Raw genomic sequence first — 26154 nt, forward strand, 5'->3', positions numbered from 1 at the left:
CCTTTTTTATTAAAAGAATCAAAAACATAACCCTTTCATGCTTTCCACAATTTTCCAATAATGATTGGTTTGATTAGTTTGCATGAGGATGAGGTACAAGGTAGGGGAAATGCGTGGTTGAAATGTGAGGTGATTTCTTCTTTCTCATTCTATTATCTGTGCCATTCTACTGGCAGGCAGTAGAGACCAAAATAAGTTAAAAAAAAACCCCAAAACATAACAGTGATGTGAAGAAGTTTGCTCCTCCTGGTTTTCCTTATTATCTGAGGGCAAGCAGGCAGTATATTCTCACATGTGGGTGATGTCATCCACGGATCCCCTATAGTATAAATATGTAGTAGCTATTCATAGGCCAGAATGATGCATATATAACTCAAAACTGAAATTCCAGCAAATCTAGTATCAAAGAATGGTTATTTCATTACTCAGTAATTTTGATCCTCAGAAGGCTAGATTATCCCAGGACAAGCAGGCATGATATTCTCACATGTGGGTGACGTCATCTACGGAGCCCCGATGCGGAAGCATTTTCAAGCAAACTTGATTGAAGATTTAAGTTTGCTCTGCTGCTCCACGCATGCGTGCCTTCCTGCTCCACTAGGGGGTGCATCCCCTCGTGGTCTCCAGTTCAAAATTTTCCGCTGAGCCTAGAAGTCGTGTTTTTTCAGGCTCTGCCCCAACTGCCTTCTAGCACCGCGATTTTTCTTGTTTTTCATCGTTTAAGTCGCTGTGCGCAAAATTTTTTCTTCTTCAACTTGATTCCTGCTTCGTTTGACCGACCCGGAGGCTTCCGGGTCCCCGTGGCCGCGTGGCTACTCGAGCCGCGGCCACTTTCGATTCTATGTCCCGGCCTTTGACCGGCTTTAAAAAGTGCACCCGGTGCGAGCGGCTTCTTTCCATCACAGACCCGCATCGCCGGTGCATCCTCTGCCTGGGGGCCGCTCATCCAACCGACTCCTGTCCCCAGTGCGCTACTTTCCAGAACCGGGCCCTCCGTCGAAGGAAAGCCCGCATGGCGGATCTTTTCGCCTCAGACCAACCTTCTACCTCGGCCTCGAGGTCGGCCCTGGCCTCGGCCCCGAATACCTCGGCATCGCCTCGAGACTCGACTCCGAAGTCCTCGGGACAACAGAAAGCCTCGGCTCCGGGTAAGTTCCCTCTTCCCTCTTCAGGTTCTGTACCAGCGAAGAAACCAACCTCGGGGACACCGGCGACGCATGGCGGAAGTCCCATGCTTACAGCCCCGACGAAGCCCTCCAAGCCTTCGGGCCGTGCCTCCACCACACGGGAATACTCTGATACGAGGTCGCCCCCAGTGGAGTGCACCGAGGCAGGGGACATGCCTTCGATGCTGTCCGTGCCCGTCTTCCAGGACTTACTCCGAGCAATGATCTCGTCGGAGCTGTCCGCTGCAATGGCCCATCTACAACCGGCCTCTGCCTCGACCTCGACCCCGCATGTGCCAGACCAGCCTGAGCCTCGCGTCGAGCCACCTCGGGGAAAAGTGCGCAAACTTCGCCGCATCTCATCCTCCTCGGACTCCTCGCCGAGGCACCCGAGGCGCTCTCCCTCCACAGACCGCCACAGGGCAAAACGTCGGGCTAAACCAACAGAAACCTCTAACCGCCGTACCTCTAAGAAGGCCCGGGGTTCCCCCACTCTACGAGGCCGTTCACCTACACCTCGTACGGGACCGCTGAAGGTGGCAGAGTTATCACTCTCTAACCCACGCATCCTCCGAACTCCCCCTCGGACCGGGGCTCCGATCCGAGGTTTGGGGCTTTCACCAAGGGAGTCCGGGTCGAGGTCACCGATTCGACATCGATCGGTACCCCGAACCCCGGCATTGTCTCCGAGGGGCTCCTCGAGACGTCGGAGATCCACGACCCCGGAACACTTTCACAGTACTTCCCCGGTCTCGGAGCTTGGATCGGAGCAGGAACCTCGCTACTCGAGGGAAGCCTCCCCTTCCTTCTCCACCCGACGGAGGTCTCGTTCACCGACCCCCCCACGGGGCCTCGGGAACATCCCAACCATCCTTCTCACGCTTTGTCCAGGACATGGGCCACGCTTTGAATTTAGACCTCCAGTCCGACTCCAGATACTCTAAAGAGTACCTAGCGGAACTGGATATGCCATCACTACCCAGAGAGTCCCTTCGCTTACCGCCTAACCCGATACTCCAACAGGCTTTCTTCAGGAACCTGGAGGCCCCCTATATGGTCACAGCCGTGCCATCCAAAATGGAGGCCAAGTACCGTACAGTACCCTTTCCGGGATTTGAACAACCACAACTCTCCCACCAGTCGCTGTTAGTAGAATCCTCCTTAAAAAAGGCTCACCCCTCCCGGGTCTCAGCGGCGGTCCCCCCAGGCCGAGAAGGCCGAACCCTAGACAAGTTCGGCAGGAGACTATATCAAAATGCGATGATGGCCTCTAGGGTGCAAAGCTACACTTTCACCTTCACATCCTACCTCAAACACCTCATTGGACTACTGAGAGCCTTTGAGACTGACCTACCGGCCTCCCGCCAAGGAGCCTTTAGCCTACTTTTGGAATCCCTCTCCAACCTACGCCTCCATCTATTCCACGCGGCCTACGATGGCTTCGAACTCTCCTCCAGAGAGGCAGCTTTTGCTATCGCCATGCGCCGACTAGCTTGGCTACGCCTGGTCGACATGGACCCCAACTTACAGGACCGGTTGGCTAACCTCCCCTGCGTGGGAAAAGAACTGTTCGATGACACTATCGAGGCGGCTACAAAACGCCTCTCCGAACACGAACGCTCGTTTGCCTCCCTCGTCCGACAAAAGCCCAAACCGCCCGCGTCCAGGCCGTATAGGGCCCCTCCGCGCCGCTACCCACAAAAATCCACTCCTGCCTTCTCGCGGCCTCCACCCAGGCGTCCGCAAGCCCACCACCGGGCCATGCCCAAGTCCCAACCGCCTGCGACTACCAAACCATCCCCGTCCTTTTGACGGGATATGCGGAAGGGGGCGGGCCCCCTCCGCCATTGTCCCAGGCCTCCTTCCCATCGGGGGTCGCCTCAAAGCCTTTTACCCTCGCTGGGAACAAGTCACGTCGGACGCATAGATCCTTGGCGTGATCTCATCAGGATACTCTCTCAACTTTCGGACCATTCCTCCGGAAAACCCCCCAAGGAATTGCCCTCCCAACCGGACGCAGCTACCCCTACTCCTCTCCGAAGCTCGAGACCTGCTTCGCCTGAGAGCAGTGGAGGAGGTTCCCCCCGACCAACGGGGGAAGGGCTTCTACTCCTGTTACTTCCTGGTACCGAAAAAAACGGGAGGCTTACGCCCAATACTAGACTTGAGACGCCTCAACAAATTTCTGATACGAGAAAAATTTTGGATGCTCTCCCTACCGACCCTCTACCCCCTGATCGACGAGGGCGACTGGCTCTGCTCCCTCGATCTGAAGGAGGCGTACACACATGTCCCAGTGCACCCCGCTCACCGCAAGTTCTTGCGTTTTCAGGTAGGGGACTGGCACCTACAATACCCTTCCCTTCGGCCTAGCATCGTCACCTCGGGTCTTCACCAAGTGCCTCGTGGTGGTCGCAGCAACCTTACGCTCCCAGGTCCTCCAGGAATTCCCCTACCTGGATGACTGGCTGATCAAAGCCCCGTCCAGGGAAGCGGTTATCTCAGCGACCCAACAGACTATTACCTACCTACAAAGTCTGGGGTTCGAGATAAACTTCCCAAAATCCCAACTACGCCCCTCCCAGTCCCTACAGTTCATCGGGGCCACGCTGGACACTGTTCGCCTCCGTTCCTTCCTCCCCCCTCCGCATCTAGAGGCGTTAGTAAGCCTGAGTCGAAGGTTTTCCCTGCTGACCTCGATATCAGCTCGGCAGATGATGACTCTTCTGGGCCACATGGCCTCCACCGTCCACGTCACACCCTTCGCCCGCCTCCATCTGAGAATTCCTCAATGGACCCTGGCCTCTCAATGGCGTCAAGACCGGGACCCGATCGACCGCCCCGTGACAGTGACGCCTTCTTTGCAACGATCGCTCCGCTGGTGGGCCGACTCTTCAAATCTTTCCAAAGGTTTGCTCTTCCTCACCCCACCCCACCCCACAGCAAGATACTCACCACGGACTCGTTGGAGTACGCTTGGGGAGCCCATCTGGACGGCCTACGCACTCAAGGGATGTGGTCAGCAGAAGACCGTCGCTGCCACATCAACGTGCTAGAGCTTCGGGCCATCTATCTCGCAGCTGTAGCTTTTCAACATCTGCTCCACGACCGAGTGGTTCTCATCCGAACCGACAACCAGGTAGCAATGTACTACGTAAACAAACAAGGGGGAACAGGGTCTTGGTCCCTTTGCCGGGAAGCCCTGCGCCTCTGGAAATGGGCAATCTCCAACAACACCTTCCTTCGAGCGGTGTACATACAAGGAGAACAAAACTGTCTGGCGGACAGACTCAGCCGCCTCCTCCAGCCACACGAGTGGTCACTGCACTCTCAGATCCTGCGACAGGTGTTCGAAAAGTGGGGGACGCCTCAAATAGATCTATTCGCATCCCCCCACAACCACAAGCTGCCTCTCTTCTGCTCCTGGATGTACTCCCCGGACCGGCTCGAGGCCGACGCCTTCCTCCTCGACTGGGAGGGAAGGTTCCTATACGCGTTCCCGCCGTTTCCTCTGATAGTGCGGACGCTTGTCCACCTGAAAACAGTACAAACCACCCTGATCCTGATTGCTCCTCGCTGGCCACGCCAGCCTTGGTTTTCCCTTCTACTTCAACTCAGTGTCAGAGATCCACTGCCTCTGCCTCTGTTTCCCTCTCTACTATCACAGGGTCAGGGTTCGCTGTTACATCCCAATCTTCAATCTCTTCATCTGAATGCTTGGTTTATCTCCCCCTGACTGCTCTCCCCGTGTCTCAATCAGTCAAGGAGATATTGGAGACCTCTAGAAAGACCTCGACGAGAACCTGCTACTCCCAAAAGTGGACCAGATTCTCAACCTGGTGCTCCTCCCACAGCCAGGACCCGGTGTCGGTCCCCGTCCCTCTGGTCCTTGACTATTTACTTCAATTATCTCATTCCGGCCTAAAGACCAACTCCATTCGAGTACACCTCAGTGCGATTGCGGCCTTTCATCAGCCCCTGGAAGGGAAAGCCCTCTCGCTCCATCCCTTAGTCTCTCGCTTCATGAAGGGTTTTCTGAATGTCCACCCTCCTCTCAAACCCCCTCCGGAGGTTTGGGACCTCAACGTGGTTCTGGCTCAACTAATGAAACCTCCGTTTGAGCCCCTAGACAAATGCCATCCAAAATTCCTCACTTGGAAGGTAATTTTCCTGCTTGCGCTCACTTCCGCTCGGCGGGTTAGTGAGTTACAGGCTCTGGTAGCGGACCCACCCTTCACGGTATTCCATCACGACAAGGTGGTACTCCGCACCCATCCAAAGTTCTTGCCTAAAGTAGTGTCTGATTTTCACCTCAATCAGTCCATTGTCTTACCTGTGTTTTTTCCCAAGCCCCACTCTCACCCCGGAGAGGTGGCGCTCCATACTCTTGACTGTAAGAGAGCGTTGGCCTTTTACCTCCAACGTACTCAGTCACACCGGAAAGTCCCACAATTGTTTTTGTCCTTTGACTCAAACCGGTTAGGTCACCCAGTCTCCAAGCGCACCTTGTCCAACTGGTTGGCCGACTGCATCTCCTTCTGCTACGCTCAGGCTGGTCTCACGCTGCATGGTCGAGTAACAGGACACAAGGTCCGAGCGATGGCAGTCTCCGTAGCGTTCCTCAGGTCCACACCTATTGAGGAAATCTGCAAGGCTGCCACGTGGTCTTCGGTTCATACCTTCACCTCCCACTATTGTCTGGACTCTCTGTCCAGGAGCGATGGCCGGTTCGGCCAATCGGTTTTACGAAATCTATTTGCTTAAATTGCCAACTTCCCTCCATCCCTTTTCAGTCAGCTTGGAGGTCACCCACATGTGAGAATATCATGCCTGCTTGTCCTGGGATAAAGCACAGTTACTTACCGTAACAGGTGTTATCCAGGGACAGCAGGCATATATTCTCACAACCCGCCCACCTCCCCGAGGTTGGCTTCTTTGCTAATTAAGTGAACTGGAGACCACGAGGGGATGCACCTCCTAGTGGAGCAGGAAGGCACGCATGCGTGGAGCAGCAGAGCAAACTTAAATCTTCAATCAAGTTTCCTTGAAAATGCTTCCGCATCGGGGCTCCGTAGATGACGTCACCCACATGTGAGAATATATGCCTGCTGTCCCTGGATAACACCTGTTACGGTAAGTAACTGTGCTATTTGCCCTGTTGGTTATTGTAAAACTTATCACAAAACCCGATATTCATAAGATCAGTTAATTTACACTTTTGTTATTCTATACTGTTTTTTTGTTAAATAGTTAACAATTTTTCTTCAATAAATATTGTTCTTCAATAATTTAAATAGTACTTAGCTTATAGTCCATGTTTCAACAATCTTTCATCAGAGCTGAGGCTCCAAGTGTCAGAATTATCATGCGTTCCTCCTCACCATCGAGTATCAAGGATCCCCAGCATGGACAGTCAAAAAGTGTACTGTAACTTTAAAACTTTAAGACTGCTCGTACTGCATGGGTGCTGGTACCTTCCTGCCTGATGTTGCTTCATGGGACCATCAGTTCTTAGTTTTCCACAGAGCTAAGAAGTTGCTTCACAGCGTTGTCGTCAGCATGTTCCTTAATTTTTTCATTTTTTTGAGCCTTAATTGTATTTTTTCCTCATTTTCTTCTCGGTTTTCTCATTTGTGACAGGTTTCGTTGTTTTGAACATTTCCATTTTTCAGGCCTAGTGCCCCTTCAGGGCCTTTCCCTCGCCTGGGGGCATTAGCATTTTTTGGCTACTCTTCTGCTCGAGCTCCTTCACCATTGAGTCCTTTGGTGTGCCTTGGGCCTGAACACCAGGATATCACCTGCAATGTTTGCGCCCATTTACAAACTCAAACATTAAAAGCAAAGAATCTTTAGTATGAGAAACTTTTCAGTGCTACATTGAAAGCATCAGATATGCCTGGGACTTCCAATTTCATAAGAACATAAGAATAGCCTTACTGGGTCAAACCAATGGCCCAGTAGCCCGTCTTCACAGTGACAATCCAGGTCACTAGTACCTGGCAAAAACCCAAATAGTAGCAACGTTCCATGCTACCGATCCAAAGCAAGCAGTGGCTTCCCCCATGTCTGTCTCAATAACAGACTATGGACTTTTCCTACAGGAAATTATCCAAACCAGGTATATTAACTGCTTTTAGCACGATATCTGTCAGCACGTTTCAGAGCTTAACTTATCTGAATGAAAAAATATTTTCAGCTATTGGTTTTAAAAGTATTTCCTTATAACTTCAAGTGTCCCCTAGTCTTGTAATTTTTGATGGCATAAATAATCAATCTCCCACAAGATATGAAAAGAGTGCAACGGATATCCGTAACTAACTGGAAGGGCCTCAGTCAACGAGCCTACGCAAGTCATAGACTCTGACCTTACAAGTCTGCGTACTAGACTTCAGAGACTAGATCCGTGTCATTATAATCTAGGAGCATGCTAGACTAACTGGCCCTGAAGCAGTGGGTTTAAATAAATTACCACGAAACGTTGGCCACATTGGCATGGTCTGAAGCAGTTTGCTGGAGTGTAATTTGAAAGCTAAGTAACTTTAATGGATACTGAACATTGGGTGTTTAATTAAGTCTCCTATTAAGAAAAAGTGCATCGATTTAGAGAACTGAGTTTTTCAGTAAGCTGATATTTTTAGAATAAATTATAAGATTAAAAAATTTTCTAGAAAATAACTTGGAACAAAATCAAAAAATTTTTTTAGTTGATGTTAGAGACTGGAAGGCTGCCGATGATTAGAGCTAAAGAGCCAGGAATGTACGCAGACTTGTAAGGTCAGAGTCTATGACTTGCGTAGGCTCGTTGACTGAGGCCCTTCCAGTTAGTTACGGATATCCGTTGCACTCTTTTCATATCTTGTGGGAAATTAGGGATCTCTATTATTGTTAGTATTATTCCCACGTAGGGATTTGAGTTTAGTGTGTTTACTATAAATAATCAATCCTCATGAACCCATTCTACACCATTCAGGATTTTGTAGACTTCAATCATATCTCCCCTTGGCCATCTCTCTTCTCAGCTGAAGAGCCCTAAACTCTTTAGTCTTTCCTCATACAAGAGGAATCATTTTGGTCGCTCTTCTTTGAACCTTTTCTAGTTTCGCTATATCTTTTGAGATAAGGCAACCAGAATTGAACGCAATACTCAAGGTGAGGTTGCACCATGGAACGATACAGAGGCATTATAACATTCTTATTCTTGTTAACCATCCCTTTTTTTAAAAAAAATAATTCCTAGCTTCTTGTGTGCTGCCTCCACACATTTGGCAGAAGGCTTCAGCATATTGTCTACAATGACTTTTTTCTTGGGTGCTGACCCCCTAAGGTGGACCCTACCATCTGGTAACTATGATTTGGGTTATTATTCCCAATGTACATCACTTTGCATTTATCCACATTAAATTTAATCTGCCATTTGGATGGCCAGTCTTCCAATTTCCTAAGGTCTGCCTGCAATTTTTCACAATCTGCATGTGTTTTAACAACTTTGACCAGTTTAGTGTCATCTGCAATCCCTCGTCATTCCAATTTGCAGATCATTTATAAATAAGTCAAATAGCACCGGTCCCAGTTCAGATCCCAGTAGCATTTAACCCTACCCTCTGTTTTCTATCCGATAACCTATTCTTAATCCACAACTGAACATTGCCTCCTTTCCCATGACTCTAATTTTCTCAGGAGCCTTTCATGAGGAAATTTGTCAAAAGCTTTTTGAAAATCTAGATACACTACATGGACTGGCTCACCTTTATCCATATGTTTATTTACATCTTCAAAGAAGTCAAGCAAATTGGTGAGACAAAATCTCCCTTGGCTGAACCCATGCTGAATCTATCCCATTAAATCATGTTTGTCTCCGTGTTCAACCATTTTATTTTTTATAATTGTTTCCACCGTTTTGCCTGGCATGAAAGTCAGGCTTACTGGTTTTTAATTTCCCGGATCTCTCCTGGAACCCTTTTTAAAAATCGGCGTAACATTGGCCACACTTCAAGTACTAGAGACCATTTTAGCGTCACTAACAGCAGGTCGGCAATTTCATGTTTGAGTTCTTTCAGTACATTGGGATGTATACCATCCAGTCCAAGTGATTTGTCACTCTAACTTGTCAGTTTGACTTAGTACGTCTTCCAGATTCACCGAGATTTCTTTCAATTCCTCTTCATCATCACCCTTGAAAATCATTAACTGTTCAGGCAGATCTCCTACATCTTCCGTAAAGACTGAAGCAGAGAATTCATTCTGTCTCTCTGCTATGGCCTTACCCACCCTGCGCAACCCTTTTGCTCTTTGATATCTAACGGTCCCATGGATTCCCTCACAGGTCTTCTGCTTCTGATGTACCTAAAGAAACGGTTACTATGAGTTTTTGCCTCTTTGGCAAGTTTCTTTTCATATTCTGTCTTAGTTTTCTTTATCAATACTTTGCATCTAACTTCCCAGTACTTATATTTCTTCTTATTTTCTTCATTTGGATCCTTTTTTCCATTCTTTAAAAGATTTTTTTGGGGGCTCAAATAGCCTCTTTCACTTCACTTTTTAATCATGCCAGTTCTCGTTTCCTCTTGTTTCCACCTTTGTTAATACATGGAATATATTTGGTCTGGGCTTCCACGATGGTATTTTTAAATAACATCCATGCCTGGTTTACAGTCCTAACCTTTGTAACTGATCCTTATAGATTCTTTTTAACCATTTTCTTAATTTTATTGTAGTCACCCTTTTGAAAATGAAATGCCACTACAGTAGATTTCTTAGCGATGTCACTCCAGATATCAGCTCAAATTTGATCATGTTATGAGCACTGTTTCCCAGCAGACCCAGCACAGTTATCTCCGGTACAATGCTCTGCAGTCCACTAAGGACCAAATCTAAAATAGTTTACCCTTTTGTCAGTTTCTGGATCAGTTGCTCCAAGAAGCAGTCATTTATGACGTCTAGAAATATTACCTCCCTGGCACTGCCTGATGTAACATCCAGTCAGTGTTGGGGTGATTGAAATCACTCATTCATCTCCCCTGATCAAAAATATAAATCAAAGAACAAAATATAAACTAGAGTGGAGAAAAATATGTTAGTTGAACTTTGTTAGAAAAAAACTCTACTCTGTTCAAAAATGCTCTTAACATACAGGGGAACAGTTCACAAAGCCCAGCAGAAGAGGAGGCCGATCGTCGGGCACCGGCACCAAGCACAGGACATGCCGGTGCCCAGATGATGGTATGAAGCGGCGGGGGATGCCCGATCGTGTCGGGGGGGGGGGTTCCAGATCACGGTGGGGAGATGCCGAATCGCGGGGGGGAGGGTGCCGGACCACAGGGGGGGCCTTCGGGGGGAGCAATGCCGGTTCTCGTGGGGGGGGGAAACATATCAAAGCGAGTTTCCATTATTTCCTATGGGGAAACTCGCTTTGATAAACGAGCATTTTGGATTATGAGCATGCTCCTGGAACGGATTATGCTTGTAATCCAAGGTACCACTGTATATACCGTATTTTTTGCTCCATAATACGCACTTTTTTCCACCCAAAAGTGATGGAAATGCCAGTGCGTCTTATGCAGCGAAGATACCTTTTTAAACACCCTCCCCCACCTTGTCGTACCTTTTTAAATGTCCACGCTTGATAGGCTCTCCCTAGCGTCGGTGAGCGCCCAGCTGCCTTCCTCAGCTTCTCCCTCAGCGTCCTCCGGATTTCCCCCTTTTAAAGCTAATTACGGCTGTCCAGATCCAGCGTCCCGCCGGGACCCTCACGCCGGAGCTGCTTCCTGCACCCAGCGAGAGAGGTTGTCTTCCGCACTGTGACTGCTGCTGAGCTAATTATGGCAGCCTGCAGAGTGAACCTAGCAGGCTGCCTTCAGTCTCCAAAGCATGTTCCCTCTGCTGCGGTCCCGCCCCTAACGTCAGAGAAGGTGTGGGACGTCGGCAGAGGGAACGTGCTTCAGAGGCCAACAGCAGCCTGCTAGGTTCGCTCTGCAGGCTGCCATAATTAGCTTAGTGGTGGTCACTAAACTAAACTAAGCCTTAAGTTTATATACTGCATCATCTCCACGGAAGTGGAGCTCGACACGGTTTACAAAGCTTAAAATTGAAGAAGATGACCTCTCTCACTGGGTAAAGGAAGCAGCTTGGAGGTAAGGCCCCACCTGTTGCGAGGGCCCCGGCGGGATGCTGGATCTGGACACCGGGGGGGGGGGGGGAGACAGGAAAGGAGCTTGAGGAGGGGTGGGAAAACAGACTTGAAGACAAGGCAGTTGCTGGACTAGAGGGGATAGAGAGGGGAAACACACTTCAAATGTTAGCAGAAGAAAGATAGAAGGAGAAACCTGAAACAAAGGGAAGGCAGAAGAGAGGGCACAGATGTTGGACTTGGGGGTGTATAGAGGTAAGAGAGAAAAAGAAAGAGAGGAGGTAAGAGAGAGATGCAGAGAGGTGGAAAGATTCTGGACCAGGAAGGAAGGAAGGAGAGAGAGAGGGAGAGAAGCAGAGAAAGACCTGGAAGAAAGGAGAACAAATTCTGGACATGGGGATGGGATGGGGGAGTTGTAAGCAGAAGAAAGACAGAGATAGAGGATCATGGACCAAAGGGGAAAGACAGGAGGCAGATGCCAGACTATGGGAGGTGCAAACAGAAGATACAGAGGGGGAGAGACCCTGAGGAAGAACAGAGAGATGGAAGATCATAACAGAGGAGGGAGAGAGAGAGAGGAGACCTGGAACAAAGGTGGTGGTAGGTACAAAGGAGAACTGACACTGGATCTGGGGAGGGAAAGCAGAGGGAAAGAGATAGAGACCAGGACCCATAGGGGATGGGGCTGGGTTGTGAAAGAAATGTTGGATGCACAGTCAGAAGGAAGTCCAACCAGAAAGTAATTAAATCACCAGACAACAAAGGTAGGAAAAATTATTTTATTTTCAATTTAGTGATCGAAATGTGTCAGTTTTGAGAATTTATATCTGAAAAATTAATTTATATATGGAAAATGAAAGGAAAAAAATTGCATTACAATTAGTAGGGGAGGGGGTTCAGGGTGCAGATCTTGGCAAGGGGGCTGGGTGCAGAGCCTGGTATATATTAGTACACAATTTGGTTCAGAATGTTTTTTTCTTGTTTTCCTACTCTAAATCTAGGGCGCGTCTTATGGTCAGGTGCGTCTTATGGAGCGAAACATATGGTATATAGAAAACATCTCAGAAAACACTCTTTATTATAACACTTTTACAGAAGCTCATGTAAACTGCTCTGAATTGACTCCCCAGTCATTAGCTGCAGTACAGAAGCTTTCAATAAATAATATATATATATACAGTGTGTGTGTGTGTATGTATGTATGTATGTATGTATATATATATATATATTTATTTTTTTTTTTTTCCAGATATTTTTTTAAGGAGGTTATTAAAGTGCTTAAATAAGGTTTTCTCTTTTCTCTTCCCTGGCCCCCAACTCTAATTTGAGGAGTGTGTTAGAACTATAAGCCTTGGGACTTTTATACAGTAAAATGCAAGAAATGCAATTTAACATCTTGTCCTAGATCACTAGAAAAGTAACATCCTTGTCATAAAGCATTTTTATTTCTATACTTCATGTTTTGATGTTTTCCATGCGGGAGAATGACAATATTGATTGAAGGTTTTCTTGTTCCCACCTAAATAGATTTTCAGCAACTGAAAGTTAATTGTAATAGATTTTGGAAACCCTGAAGAGGAGGATTCTCAATTAATATCTCCCTCCTGTGTGCTTTCTTATCCCTATGCTATACTGCTCTAGATTTAGAAAAAGAAACTCGATGGTCGAGTCTCTCTCCAATCTTGTTTCTAAGCAGATGGGGGAACATTTCTCTGAAGGTAAGAGACTGGTAATATTACATTAAGGATTAAAATTAACATTAAAAATTTGGTGGTTGCATACTGTCTAGTCTGGTTAACGTGTTTGATTTATTGCAGGCTTTGTGTTCATATAGCATTTAAATGGTTTCCTATAATCATAAATGTCATTAAGTGGCTTCCATGAAGATTTGTGAAACATCCTGTTCTCTGTCTTGTCTGTTTAGATTGTAAGCTCTTTTAGCAGGGACTTTCTTCTTTGTGACTCTGCACAGTGCTGCATACGTCTAGTAGCGCTATAGAAATAATTAATAGTAGTAGTAATAATGAAAAAGAAAAAAAAAAACCCATTGCACAGAAGATAAGTGGTTTGAAATTTCAATAAACTTCTGTAATCTATTTAAATTTATTAAGATATACTGTATATACAGTACTTGAATATAAACTGATCCGATTATAAACCAAGAAATCCTTTTCCCTCTCAAAAAAGGGCCACTCAAATATAAACCAGGGGGTGTATATTCAATTGCCCTGCCTTGCACCCAGTTCTCCTTCCCTCCCTCCTTCCTTACCTTTCTCCTTCCCTTCCTGCCCAGCTCTGCACCCAGCCTCCCATGCCCACTGCAGGCCTCCCTTAAGTCACTACTGATTTGTTTGTCTAGCCCCCAGGTTTTTAATTAATTTTTAATATTGTAAAGATGTAAATCGCTTTGGTATGTAAAAGCGGTATATCAGGTCAGAATAAACTTGAAACTTTAAGTCCTGGTGGTCCAGTGGTGAGCCGGGACAGGAGAGATCCTTCCCGTGTCCTGTCCCAGCCATCTGTTAACCACTCTGCTTCCCTGTCGCACCCGTTGCAAGCCTCCCGTGAGCCTGCCTTAAGCCCTGGTGGTCCAGCAATGAGCTAGGACAGGAGCAATCTTGTACTGGCCAACTGTTAACCACCCTGCTTCCTTCCTGCCTCCCGGACCTCTCTACAACATACCTTTTGAACCTTGGTGGTCTAGCAGTGAACCGGGACAGGAGCGATTTAGACGAAGTACATGTGCCAATAAAGTCAAATCCAACTGAGTCCATCTTCGGAGCAACTCTGGCCTGGAGAGAACTGAAGGTTCCCCTGGAGAGGTAATTGATCGGACACCAAGACCTTCCAAATACCTTGGAGGGATCCCAGTGAAAAACTGGAGCATAAATAAGAGGGGAGGGAAGTCTGAGGAGCATGAAGCAGAGAATATAAATGCCAGGGATGATAAAAGGCCAATTCATAATCAAAACTAAACTAAGCCTTAGGTTATACACTTCCTTCCCTAAGATCCAGTCTCCAAGATAGCGAAGTAAACAGGCCTGATTTATATTTCTGCATATTGGGGACACTGTGACCAAGATCCCCAATAAATATCAGAAAGCCACCCCAAAGAAATCGAGATAGAAATAAGCAAAATTAGCAGCACATAAAGCTGTTTTGGAAAAATAGAAACATAGAAAAAAGCAGCAGAAAAGTGCTATAGCCCACCAAGTCTGCCCATTCCAAGTATCACATCCCCTGAATTTACTCCCTTAAAGATCCCACGTGAGTATCCCATTTTCTCTTAAAATCCGTCGCGCTGCTGGCCTTTATCACCTGGAGTGGGAGTCTGTTCCAATGATCCACTACTCTTTCGGTGAAGAAGTACTTCCTGGAGTCGCCATGAAACTTCCCTCCCCTGATCTTCAGCGGATGCCCTCTGGTGGTCGAGGGTCCCATGAGCCAGAAGATATCATCTTCTGATTCTATGCGTCCCGTGATGTACTCATATGTTTCAATCATATCTCCCCGTTCTCTTCTTTCCTCAAGTGAGTACAGCCGCAATTTTTTAAATCTTTCTTCATACGTGAGATCCTTGAGCCCCAAAACCATCCTGGTGGCCATTCGCTGAACCAACTCGATCCTCAGCACTTCCTTTCGGTAGTGTGGTCTCCAAAACTGAACACAGTACTCCAAGTGAGGCCTCACCATGGCTCTGTACAACGGCATCATAACTTCAGGTCTCCTGCTGACGAAACCTCTGCGGATACACCCCATCATTTGTCTTGCCCTGGAGGAAGCCTTCTCCACTTGATTGGAAACCTTCATGTCCTCACTAATGATCACCCCTAGGTTGCGTTCCGCCGTGGTCCTAACCAAGGTCTCACCATTTAGTACATAAGTTCTACGCGGGTTTCTCTTACCCAGGTGCATTATCTTGCATTTTTTAGCATTGAAGCCTAGCTGCCAAGTAGTTGACCATTGTTCCAGCAACAGTAGGTCGTGTGTCATATTATCAGGTAATTATACCTGATTATATCCATAAAATCTTGTGGGCAGGGATTAGACTTGTCAAGACTAGGATCGTGCACAATATTAAAATCTCCCCCCAGCACCACAGGTATTCCAAGGTAACTGTTCAAAGCCTGAAACAAGTTAGTGTAGAAAGCTTTCTTGTAAACATTTGGCGTGTAGACATTACAAAGGAGCAAAGATTGCCTATCCAAAACAATATGAGCTAACTCGTATAAAGCGACCAGAAGGATCTGCATAGAAATCCTGCACTGTCATATCCAAGGTTTTCCTAATGAGAATCAAGACCCCTGCCTTCAGTTGTACCGCTTCTGCTCCTATCATCCTTCCCACCCACCACCATTTAAATTTCTCATGCTCCAGAGAGGTCAGGTGCATCTCCTGTAAAAAGCCAAATCTGCCTTATGACGTTTCAAGTTCTGTAAAATCTTTTGTCTTTTAACAGGGGAGGTAATCCCTTTAACATTCCAAGATATCAATTTAACCATTAGGTTCACCTATAGACAAATATCAATGGTTTAACCATCAACGAAACAGGAGCAAGGTGGGGCTGTCCCAGCCTACAGACCCACCATTGTTGCAGCCACACCAGATCAGTGAATACAGAAATCCAAAGGGCAGTATGGGGACAGCAAACCCTGGGAAAGCATCCTCCCAGACAAAAACAAAAAATAAAAACCCCAAAGTAAGAAAAAGGAAAAAACAACCAGCGAAACATAAGTGCAAGTCCCCCCCCCCATCCACCCAAATCGAATCCCCCATACGTCCCCAGAAAAACCTTTATCCCTGAGGCCAACACAGGGCAGCCCGTAGCTACCCAGAACCCCGCTCTCTATGCCAAAGACATGCAAGATATCGCAAAGTATACAAACAACAGATAACAGTGATCCAAAAAGAAAACCCAGCCAGATGAGCATGGTGCAGTACAAATCAATCCAACCAAGGGATGCAATTGTAGAGCTTAAGTAGACGTCAGACATCACTAAAGATCCCCACTTTCCTAAACTCCCCACTTTCCTAAACTCCCAGTAGCCCAAGAACCAAATCCACATACATCCTCATTAAACTCTTCAAACTGTTCATCCACATTATGTAATAACAACTAGAAACCCCAGCCGCCACCCTCCTTCCCTACACCCCATCACAGACATAACCCAGCCAGCACACAATAGTCACTCACACAAACAAAGCCACCAGTTGGTTTTGCTAGGAAAATACCCACAAGGTGACTCCATATCCAAACATAAATTCAAAAGCAGAAATGCGAAGAGCACAGAAACCAAAAGTTCTCCTGTCCATTGGTCACCAAATGGCTATATTCAAAGGAATATAAATAGTAGCCAGGGTGCTTGCAGCCGCAAAAGCCACAGAGCGGCCAGTGAGAGCCAGCCCCGGAGCACAGAGTTTGTTGCAATCACTAGTCCACCAAACACTCAACACTACTGCAGCATTAGAATTGTACCAGAACGCAGACTCCAAAGGCAACAGCGCTAACAGGATGCAGCGAACTCCTAGGGTACAGGCAAGTTGGCAACATGAAAAAAATGGCAAGGCGCATTTGGAGTCAAAACACAACCCTTCCCCCATCCAGAAACAGGCCATATGCACCAACAGAAGGTCCTCCAGTGTGGCGTGGCAGGCTTGACCGATAAAGTAGCAGGTCTAAATAAGGTGGGCGGGAGCTATTGCGTTAATACACAGGCAAATAGCAGGGGGCAAATCAGTAATTCAAAATGCAACCCAAGATGATTACTTGGTTGAGGTGCTGGTGGATGGGCTAGCCATCTGAGTCACAAAACGCATGGCATCTGCAAGGTTGTCAAAGAAATGCGGCTTTCCCTCATAATAGATTTTTAGCTTAGTGAGCATAGTGGAGTATAATAAGGCAAACTGAACATGTTTGCGGGTAGATCTGCACATAAAGAGGCATAGGAGAGTAGTCGTGAAAGCAAAGCACTGAGTGATTGTCATACACAAGGGGGTCCCTTCAGCCGAATCGCTCTTAGAATTTCCATTTTGTGCACATAGTTGAGGAGCTTGAAAATCACAATTCGAGGTCTCTCCAACTGGGAACGTTTGGGCCCCAAACAATGCACTTGCTCAATGTGCACAGGGCCCGCCGAGGATCGCAGCGCCAGAGTTTCTACCAACCACCTTTCAAGAAACTCACGGAGCTCCGTCTCCATGATGGACTGTGGCAGGCCCACCAACCAAAGGTTACCTTGACGTGAATGGTTCTCAGTGTCATCCAGTTTATCTTCCAGGGCTTGTATTTTACTTTGCAGCATTACTTGCGTAGTTTTCACCTTGTCCAAGCTATCCTCTAGTGCCGACACACGCAGGCAGCATGCCGAGAACTCGCTGGTTAGGGACTCCAGGTGACCATCCATGATGTCTAATTTATCTGTGATGGTCTGGAGATGCTGATCCAAAGAAGTTTGAATTGCACTTTTCACTTCCGTGACAATCTCCTGCAGCCATACGGAGCTCACAGTGGGACCCTAGGGGCCTTTCCCATCTACCATTTTGGGATTCATGGGCTTCCCTTTCTCCTCCCGTCGAAGGGCTTTCGATGCCATGCCAGATGGTCAGACTGGGATTTTCGGGCCATCAGTCTGCACGGCACCAGAAGGTGAACTAAGAGGTAGAATAGTGGTCAGATTTAAGGAGCAAAGACGCTGATGGAGAGAGAGGGGCTCAGGAGCTTGAGGCACACTATCCCTGCTCTCTAGCTCAGTATCATGTGACCCCTATGGAACTTTATGTAATCAGTGGCTTTGAACGACCCCAAGGTGGGCTTTAAAAATTTTTTTAAAAAATTATTTTCTGATCAAGCACAATCAAATTCATGGGGAAAACTTAGTTTTTTTGGACAACGTGAATGAACTGGCTGCTTCCTGAATATGTCCCTTCTTTTTGTCAATAGAGAAGGCTGTAGATTGAGAAACCACTTATTATAGAACTTTTCATCTGTTAAATTAGCTTGTTATAGAATCATCTTTTTCTTATCAGGCAGTCTTGTCTTGGAATGCCTTGCATTACATATCTGTCTTCCTCTTATGTGATCTTTCAGAAATAAGTTAAAAGCTTACCCGCTTCTAACATTTTTGATCTCTTCTAACAATTGCTGAAATGTACTATTTTTCAACTGAATTCCTTCTTATTGTAAACCCCTTTGGACTCTAGTTTGCTGGAAATAAGACAGCTTATTAAAGTCAACATTAGATTAGATATTCTACTTTTGCTTATATTCTGCCATTCCAACAGGAGCTCAAAGCAAATCACAAGTTCATCATATGATTCAAGGTATAATATACAGAACTTTAGATCTATATATTCCAGTGAATTATCATTTTCCTGTATCAGCCTCTACTACGGTGTTTCTCAACTCAGTCCTGGAGTACCCCCTTGCCAGTCATGTTTTCAGGCTATCCACAATGAATATGCATAAACTTAATTTGCATGCACTGCCTCCATTCTGTACAAATTTCTTTCATGCTTATTCATTGTGGATAGCCTGAAAACATGAGAAAATACTGCTCTGCTAGGACATTTTATCAGGTTTATGGCTGGTCTAAATGGATGTGCCTAATTGCGACACTTATTCAAGAAACTTATATTTATACTAGTGTTTAAGCCCGTTATATTAATGGGTGCTAGAACAGATTAGTCTGATCCAGTATATGGCTATTCTTCTTATGTCTTACCCCCATGTTCAGGTTCCTATTTCCCCTTTTACCTTCCCTATTTCCACCTTTTTTCACCAACTTAAAAATCTGCCCCCTTTCTCTGTCCTTCACCTCCATAGAACTCCCTCTCCATTCCCCCTTTCTCCATCAACTTTTGCTTCTGCATCTTCACTTATTCTTCCAGCTCCTAGCTTCAGTCCAAGTCCTTTTCTCTCACATGTCCCCCTTTGTAGCCCCCTTCTCCCACCTCCCTCTTTTTTCATCCCCAGCTCCCTTCTCTCACACATTCCCTTTTTGTAGCCCCCAACACTAACCCTCTGCTCATACCTGCTCTTCCAGCCCTCAGTTCTAGCCCCAGTCTCCTTATCACACCTGTCTTCCTTTTCAGCCCCCAAATCCAGACCCAGACCCCTTCTCTCACAACTCACCTTTTGCAGTCCCAAGCTCCAGCCCTCTTCTCTGAACTGTCTTCTTTTAACAGCCTCTTACATTAGGTCTCTTTTCCCAAGAACCCCTCTTTAAAGTCTCTTTCCCTCACATGTCCCCTTTTTTCAGCCCCAGCTCCAAACCCCTTTTTAGCCCCCCCAACCCCCTTCTCCCATCTTTTCCTTTTAGCCTCCAGCCCCAGCCCCCTTTTCTCACATGTCCCTTTTGCAGCCTTCTTCTCACACATGGCCCCTTTTCTGCCCCCAGCCCCCATCTCTTACACATCCCAATTGTCAGCTCCCAGCTTCTTTCTCAAACATGTTCTCTTTTTACAATACCAACCCCAGCTCCAGCCCCCTTCTCCCACCTACCCTTTTTTTTCAGCCCCTAGTTCCCTTCTCCTATTTTTTCCTTTTGCCTCTGAAATGTGGCTTGGACCCTGGAATCTGGAATCAAATACATTGGCTAGGCAGTCACACCTCTAGCTCCCTATTGGCTCCCGGCGCTATCCATCACCGAGAAGTCCCGCCCTTCCCTGCCGCATCCGGAAGCGCTCCTTTCCCCTCCGCGGCAGCGGTTGTTTCTACTTTTGGTCTTGCCCGGGGTTTCCTCATTAGATGGAGAGAGAGCAGGAGGGTGGAGTCGCCGCCATGGTGATCAGAATTGGCTCTGGGCCCACAGCATCACCGAGGGAGGGTGATGGGGAAACTGCCACAGGCTCCTTCAAGTAGAGGAGAGTTCTATTGTACTGTGCTTAAGGAGGCACGGAGTTTCAATCCTAGTGCGCATACGCGCTAAGGGTTTTATTATTATTGATGTTAATGTTAAATTAAAGAATAGCACTTTTATGTATAAGTATACATTCAGGGCCTGATACTATATATAGTGCCCCCAAAAATCAGCACCAACTAGAATGGCACATTGGCTACCAGTCTCGCACAGAATTACATACAAAATTGCGCTGTTAACCTTTAAAATGTGACAATCTAATGCACCAAAATTTCTGGACCACTTTCTGATACCATATACCCCATTTAGGACACTTAGATCAACAGAACAGCATCTTCTGACTATCCCCTCCTTAATAGGCACTAGGAGATCTACTAATTTTTTTCGGTTATAACTCCTCAGCTCCGGAATAATCTTCCAAATTACTTGCGTGGTGAAACCTCGTTAGAAAAATTCAAAGGTTTTTAAAAAGTTTCCTGAATAAAGACGCATTCGAGACTTAGATAAGATAACCAGTTTACAGTTAAATTTTATATTTCATATCCTAATATCGAGTCTCAATCAGTCCTCATTCATAGGACTCAAAATTTTCCTTCTTTTTTCCTCTTATTTTCTATTCTCTACTTCCTTATCTTCACTTTTTGCCACCTCCCTGATGTGTTACCCATAAATGTTTCTCCGTTTTCTTTAATGATTGTAGTTCATCCCCCTCTCCTTCTGTATCGGCACTAAATTTGTATGTATACATTTTATTTTTGCAACAAACTGTCTTATGGTCTGTTCCCTATTTTTTTAACTTGTAATATGCTTTGAAATATTTGACATTGCGTGCATAACAAATTTTAATAAAACTTGAAACTTGCAAGGTGTGTGTACCTTTATAGAATTGTGCCAAGTGCCTGTGATTTACATAACTTTTAGGCACATACATGTAGGTGAGCTAAAACCTGGCCTAAAAGTCTGTGCCTAAGTAGTGCGTGGATTGGGCACATTCTGTAACAATGCACATAACTTTTAGGAACTCCCATGAGCCTTCCATGCCCCTCCTGTGACCATGCCCCCTTTTCAAATTCACACACTAGAACTCGTGCATACATTTTTTTTATTTATTTATAAAATTTCTAACCCGCTTAAATCTAAGCGGTTTACAAAATACATATGTACCATCAAATAACATAGAATCATTTTCCAAGTTGTATGTAACTTTTAATTAGTGCCAGTTAGTGTTAAGAGATGTTTATTGCCAATTCATTGCTGATTAGACCAAGTGGCTGTGTGCACAGTTTAAGATGCTATATACAGAATTTGGGGTCAGTGCATTAGTATTATGTAAATTAAAGTCATGCAAATGGCACATATGGAAACTTGAATTTCAGAGAGAGAAATTTAAGCAAACTTAACCATCTGAAAAGGGGCTGGAATTGGGGCATTATAGGGGTGGTCCCACTTGATATCCAACTTATACTTCCTTCCCACCTGTGCAATCCAGATATTTGGGTTTCACCCCCTTGCCTAGTAAATGGAGAGAGAGATGATACTAGCTGGTGAACCTATCTCAAATTGAGTAAAGTTAACAGTGCACAGTTTCTAAATTTGGCTCTTGGGCCCTGATTCTGTATAGGACGCCCGGGAGAGGTGTCCTATACAGAATCGGGCCTACACTAACCCCGATTCTGTAACCAGCGTCCATGTTACAGACGCCGGTTAGAGAATCGGGTTAGACGTGATCGCTACACTTATCGCGGCAAGGGAACTCCCTGCCGCGATAAGTATAGCGGCCGCCTATCCAATCGCTGGCAGGAGGGTACCGAACTCCTCTTGCTGGAAGGCTGCCCCCCCCCCCCCCCCGCGACAATCCCGATCGCCGGCAGGAGGGTGCACAACCCCTCCTGCCGGAATGCCGCCCCCCCTCCCAAAACTCCCAAGCGCCAGCAGGAGGGTGCCCAACCCCTCCTGCCGGAAAGCCACACCCCCCTCTGGACCCCCCTACGCTACCACATCCCTTAACCTCCCCCCCAACTAACCTCTAAAGTGTTGGCTGGCCGGATGGGTCTTGCTGCTGTCCAGCCGGCAGGCCCACCTCGTTGAAATGAGGCGGGCCAGCCCCTTCCCGGCCCATCCCCGCCAATCAGGCCTTAGACTTAGAGGGGATGGGCTGGGAAGGGGCAGGCCCACCTCATTTCGACGAGGCGGGCCTGCCGGCTGAACTGCAGCAAGACCCATCCGGCCAGCCAACACTTTAGAGGTTAGTTGGGGAGGGAAAGGTTAGTTTGGGGGGAGGTTAGTGGGTGGTAGTGCGGGAGGGGGTCATTAGCATGGGGGGTCCGGAGGGGGTGCGGCTTTCCGGCAGGAGGGGTTGGGCACCCTCCCGCCGGCGATCGGACAGGCGGCCGCTATACTTATTGCAGCAGGGAGATCCCTTGCCGCGATAAGTATAGCGGCCGCATCTACTTACAATGTAGGCCAGCATTTTGCTGGCCTACATTATAAGTGTCTCTTCCTCTACTAGGAAGATGCGTAGGGCCGCATAGGTTCGCCTAAGGCTTTTAGGCGAGCTTAGGTGTCTTGCAGGCCTCCCTAGGCTCCCGGAGGCGCCTTCAATATAGGCAGCCTGCCTGGTGAACATTTTTTTAAAAAACCTGCATCCCTACAGCTGCCTAAAATCGGGACACACTTTGCAGAATCAGGGCTTTGATGTCTAATTTCAGCTTTAGTGATGATGCATTCTCAATGCCTTTCTTGTCCATATCAGATGTCACAAATTGTCATCTGTTAAATTTCATATTAATGAACATAGTAACATAGTAAATAACGATCCATCCAGTTTATCCATTAGTTATACCCATTAGAAATACATAATTAAATTAACTTGTCTTGTCTTTGATATTTCTGGATCATAGACTCTAAAGTCCACCTGATACTGTCCTAAGTTCCAAATGAATTGTTGTTCTTTTTGTTCCTTTCACAAAATTTTATTGTGCTGTCTAAATAAGTGATTTTAGAAATTTAAGCTACTGATCTACTTTAGCATGAGCATCATGTCATTGTGTCTGCAATGAATAATGCAGAAGATATATTTTACTTCTTTCTCTTGTTTTAATAGTGGAAATGCACGCAGAGATCTGTTATGCTGAATGTCTGCTGCAGAAAGCGGCTCTGACTTTTGTGCAGGTAATGAAGCAAACTTCTCCTCCCTGTTAGCCAGGTACTGAACAGCTGGTATAGCTGGATTATTTTAGCAGCTGCTGTCTTACCAGGTGGTGGATAATTAATCTGTACACTTCTCCCTCTGTATTCATGGTTTCAGCTATCGCGGTTTTGATTATTCTTGGTTTTTAGCTTGCTGGCTCCTCCCCCCAAATTACATCAGCTTACATAGAGAAATCGCTGATTCCAAGTGTTTTCAGAGAAAATCGGCGATTCCCAGTACTTTCTTCACCCTATTTTGCCTCTCCTTCAGGAAAAGGCCAGGTCTCCCACCATGTTATTCGCGGTTTCGCCATATTCACGATGGTTTTTAATAGAAAACAACAAATAACATATGAAAAAGTTATTCACGGTTTTTCTGTATTTGCGGTTCTGTTAATCCCCTATCACAGCAAATACAGAGGGAGAAGTGTAATCACTCCCCTACCAGCAACGTGGTCTACCAGTAGCAGTTTAAGTTGAAACAACCCAGCAGCTGACAATAATAGAAAACAGGAAGAACCTACTATTTTTCTCCAAGATTTGTGAAACCAGAAAAAAACCCCCAAAAAAGCCTTGTGGAGTGACAATGCTCCTAAACTGGACTTTATTGAAAGTTTCAAAAGTCAACGTAAACAATCTACATGAAAAACTTAAGGACCTAGTCCACTGGAAGCGTAGGACCCAACTCGGTCCGTGTTTTGACAAGATAGTCTTCTTCAGGGGTCCTATAAATGATAGTGTAACATTGCGATAATAGGTTGGCAAGTGACTGGTGAAATCCAAAAAAGTAATATATATTTACTAGTGAGAGAGTGTAATAGATAAGAATGAAGGTGATAAGTTACTCCAATGAAATATCTACATATAATAGTGATGTAGAATTGTTCCAATAAGGTGTATATAGTGGATATTATGTAAAATAAATCATGAAAACACGATGGTGTGAATAAAATGAATGGATAAATGCTGCGCAAGAAAAGAAGTGAATCACTATGTAGAAAAAAAAAAAATACCCTTATAGTCCTATGGCAGTAGATACGTGGAAAAACTAATCAGTCCAAAAGAACTACAATTTAAAATTCAAATTGTTAAAACCACATGTGAAATGCCCAGAAGCCTAAAACAGTAAAATGTATGTGAAATATTAGGATTAAAAATATTAAGATTTAAAAAAAATGACTCATATATTATGGCTCATCCAATAAAAACTCATATCCAAAAAGAAAAAAAGGAACAGATAGAAAGAAAACTAGCATATTAATATGTTTGTGCATTAAAAAAGAAAAACAGAATAAATGGAACATTTATAGGACCCCTGAAGAAGACTATCTTGTCAAAACACGGACTGAGTTGGGTCCTACGCTTCCAGCGGACTAGGTCCTTAAGGTTTTCATGTGGATTGTTTATGTTGACTTTTGAAACTTTCAATAAAGTCCATTTCAGGAACATCATCACTCCACAGGGGTTTTTTTTTTTGTTCTCTCTGTAGATTTCACAGGGTCCCTTGTTTCTCCAAGGTTTGTGTCGTGAGATTTAAAATTCATTGACTTAGGGGTCCTTTTACTAAGGCGCGCTAACATTTAGTGCACGCTAAATTCTAAGGCGCCCATTATATTCTATGGGCATCTTAGCATTTAGCACGTGCTAAATTGATTAGTGCGTGCTAAATCAGTTAGCACGCCTTAGTAAAATGACCCCTTAGTTTAAAAAAAAAACGTGGATTTTTTAAAATTAAGTTCGGTGTGGCAACATAAGTTTATTCATAGATATTGGGTAGAGGTGACTTCTATTGTCTATAAAAGTAAACATTCTCTGAATTTGTGCATCCCAATAAATATATTGACACTAATCTGGGTGTGTCTGGGCACAGGCATGTAAGAGAATAGTATTAGAGAGGAAAGATATGAACCCATCAATGGAAGAGGAATTCATTTCAGATATATTAAATATTGTTCCTAAAGGCAGTAAAGTTTCCTTTTTGGCAGCCTGGCTCCTAATGGCAGTATTACCATTAGGAGTCATGGTTGCCATTTTGAACCTGGGACCAACCTGAACATCAGTAACTTGTGATTGGTTTGGCTCTCACTAGACATTAAGATATTCCAGTAAGAGGCTGTGGGAGGGGAGGAGGGTGATGTCTTTCAGGAGGTCTGCTTGGGGAGGTTGAATTTTTGGGACAGGGGAATTCTTTCATGTGAGATATCATAGGAAAAGGGACAGTGATGTTGAATTGAAGGGGGGAATTGATATTTTATTTCTGGGAGGTGAGGAGAAAGATCATAGGGTGTATACTTATTGGTAGCAGCATTTTAAAAAACTACTGCACAAGCTTTATTTCCCCACAAAGCACTTTTGAAATCACTGCTCATGTGAGACGTTCATACACATATTTTACAAGAGGCTCTACATTTGCTATCCTAAAGTGGGTGTCTTAATTCCCCTCTCCAGAACTGATGGATGTATCTGGTTATAAATTTTTAAAATAAAATAAATCTAGAATGAGGTTGCTGGGCTACTTTCCGAGAGGGTGGCGAGGGTTTGGGGGGTGGCAGCAAGAGGGAGTGGGCATCCCTCCTGCCAGGTGAATTTTTGTGTGGGGGAGGGGATGTCGGGGATTCGGGGGTTGGTGGCAGGAGCGTGTGGGCATCCATCCTGCTGATGGTGCTTTGGGGGAGGTCGGAGGATTGGGGGACGGCAGTAGGAGAGAATGGGCAACCCTCTTGCCAATTTGGGGGGTACTTGTCAGGTGGGGGCTCTGCTGTAGCTGCTCAGCTAAACGTGGAAGGTGGTATTTTCTCACTGATTAACTAAGCCT

The 26154-nt window shown here is 45.8% G+C and overlaps 1 protein-coding gene across 3 annotated transcripts in view; it reads left to right on the top strand.

Annotated features, from left to right (window-relative positions):
- TTC39B (tetratricopeptide repeat domain 39B) overlaps nt 1-26154 on the top strand; it is a 210305-nt gene that overhangs the window by 89208 nt on the left and 94943 nt on the right. For all 3 annotated transcript variants that reach the window (XR_004536836.1, XM_033919149.1, XM_033919158.1), the window contains exons 5-6: nt 12934-13010; nt 23254-23321. Coding sequence is in view for 2 of the 3 variants with exons in the window: in XM_033919149.1 (XP_033775040.1) it covers nt 12934-13010; nt 23254-23321 (145 nt within the window). In the remaining variant the exon portion in view is untranslated. The remainder of the gene's footprint in view (nt 1-12933; nt 13011-23253; nt 23322-26154) is intronic.

The sequence above is a fragment of the Geotrypetes seraphini genome, chromosome 1, assembly GCF_902459505.1.
Source record: "Geotrypetes seraphini chromosome 1, aGeoSer1.1, whole genome shotgun sequence".
Classification (NCBI taxonomy): Eukaryota; Metazoa; Chordata; class Amphibia; order Gymnophiona; family Dermophiidae; genus Geotrypetes; species Geotrypetes seraphini.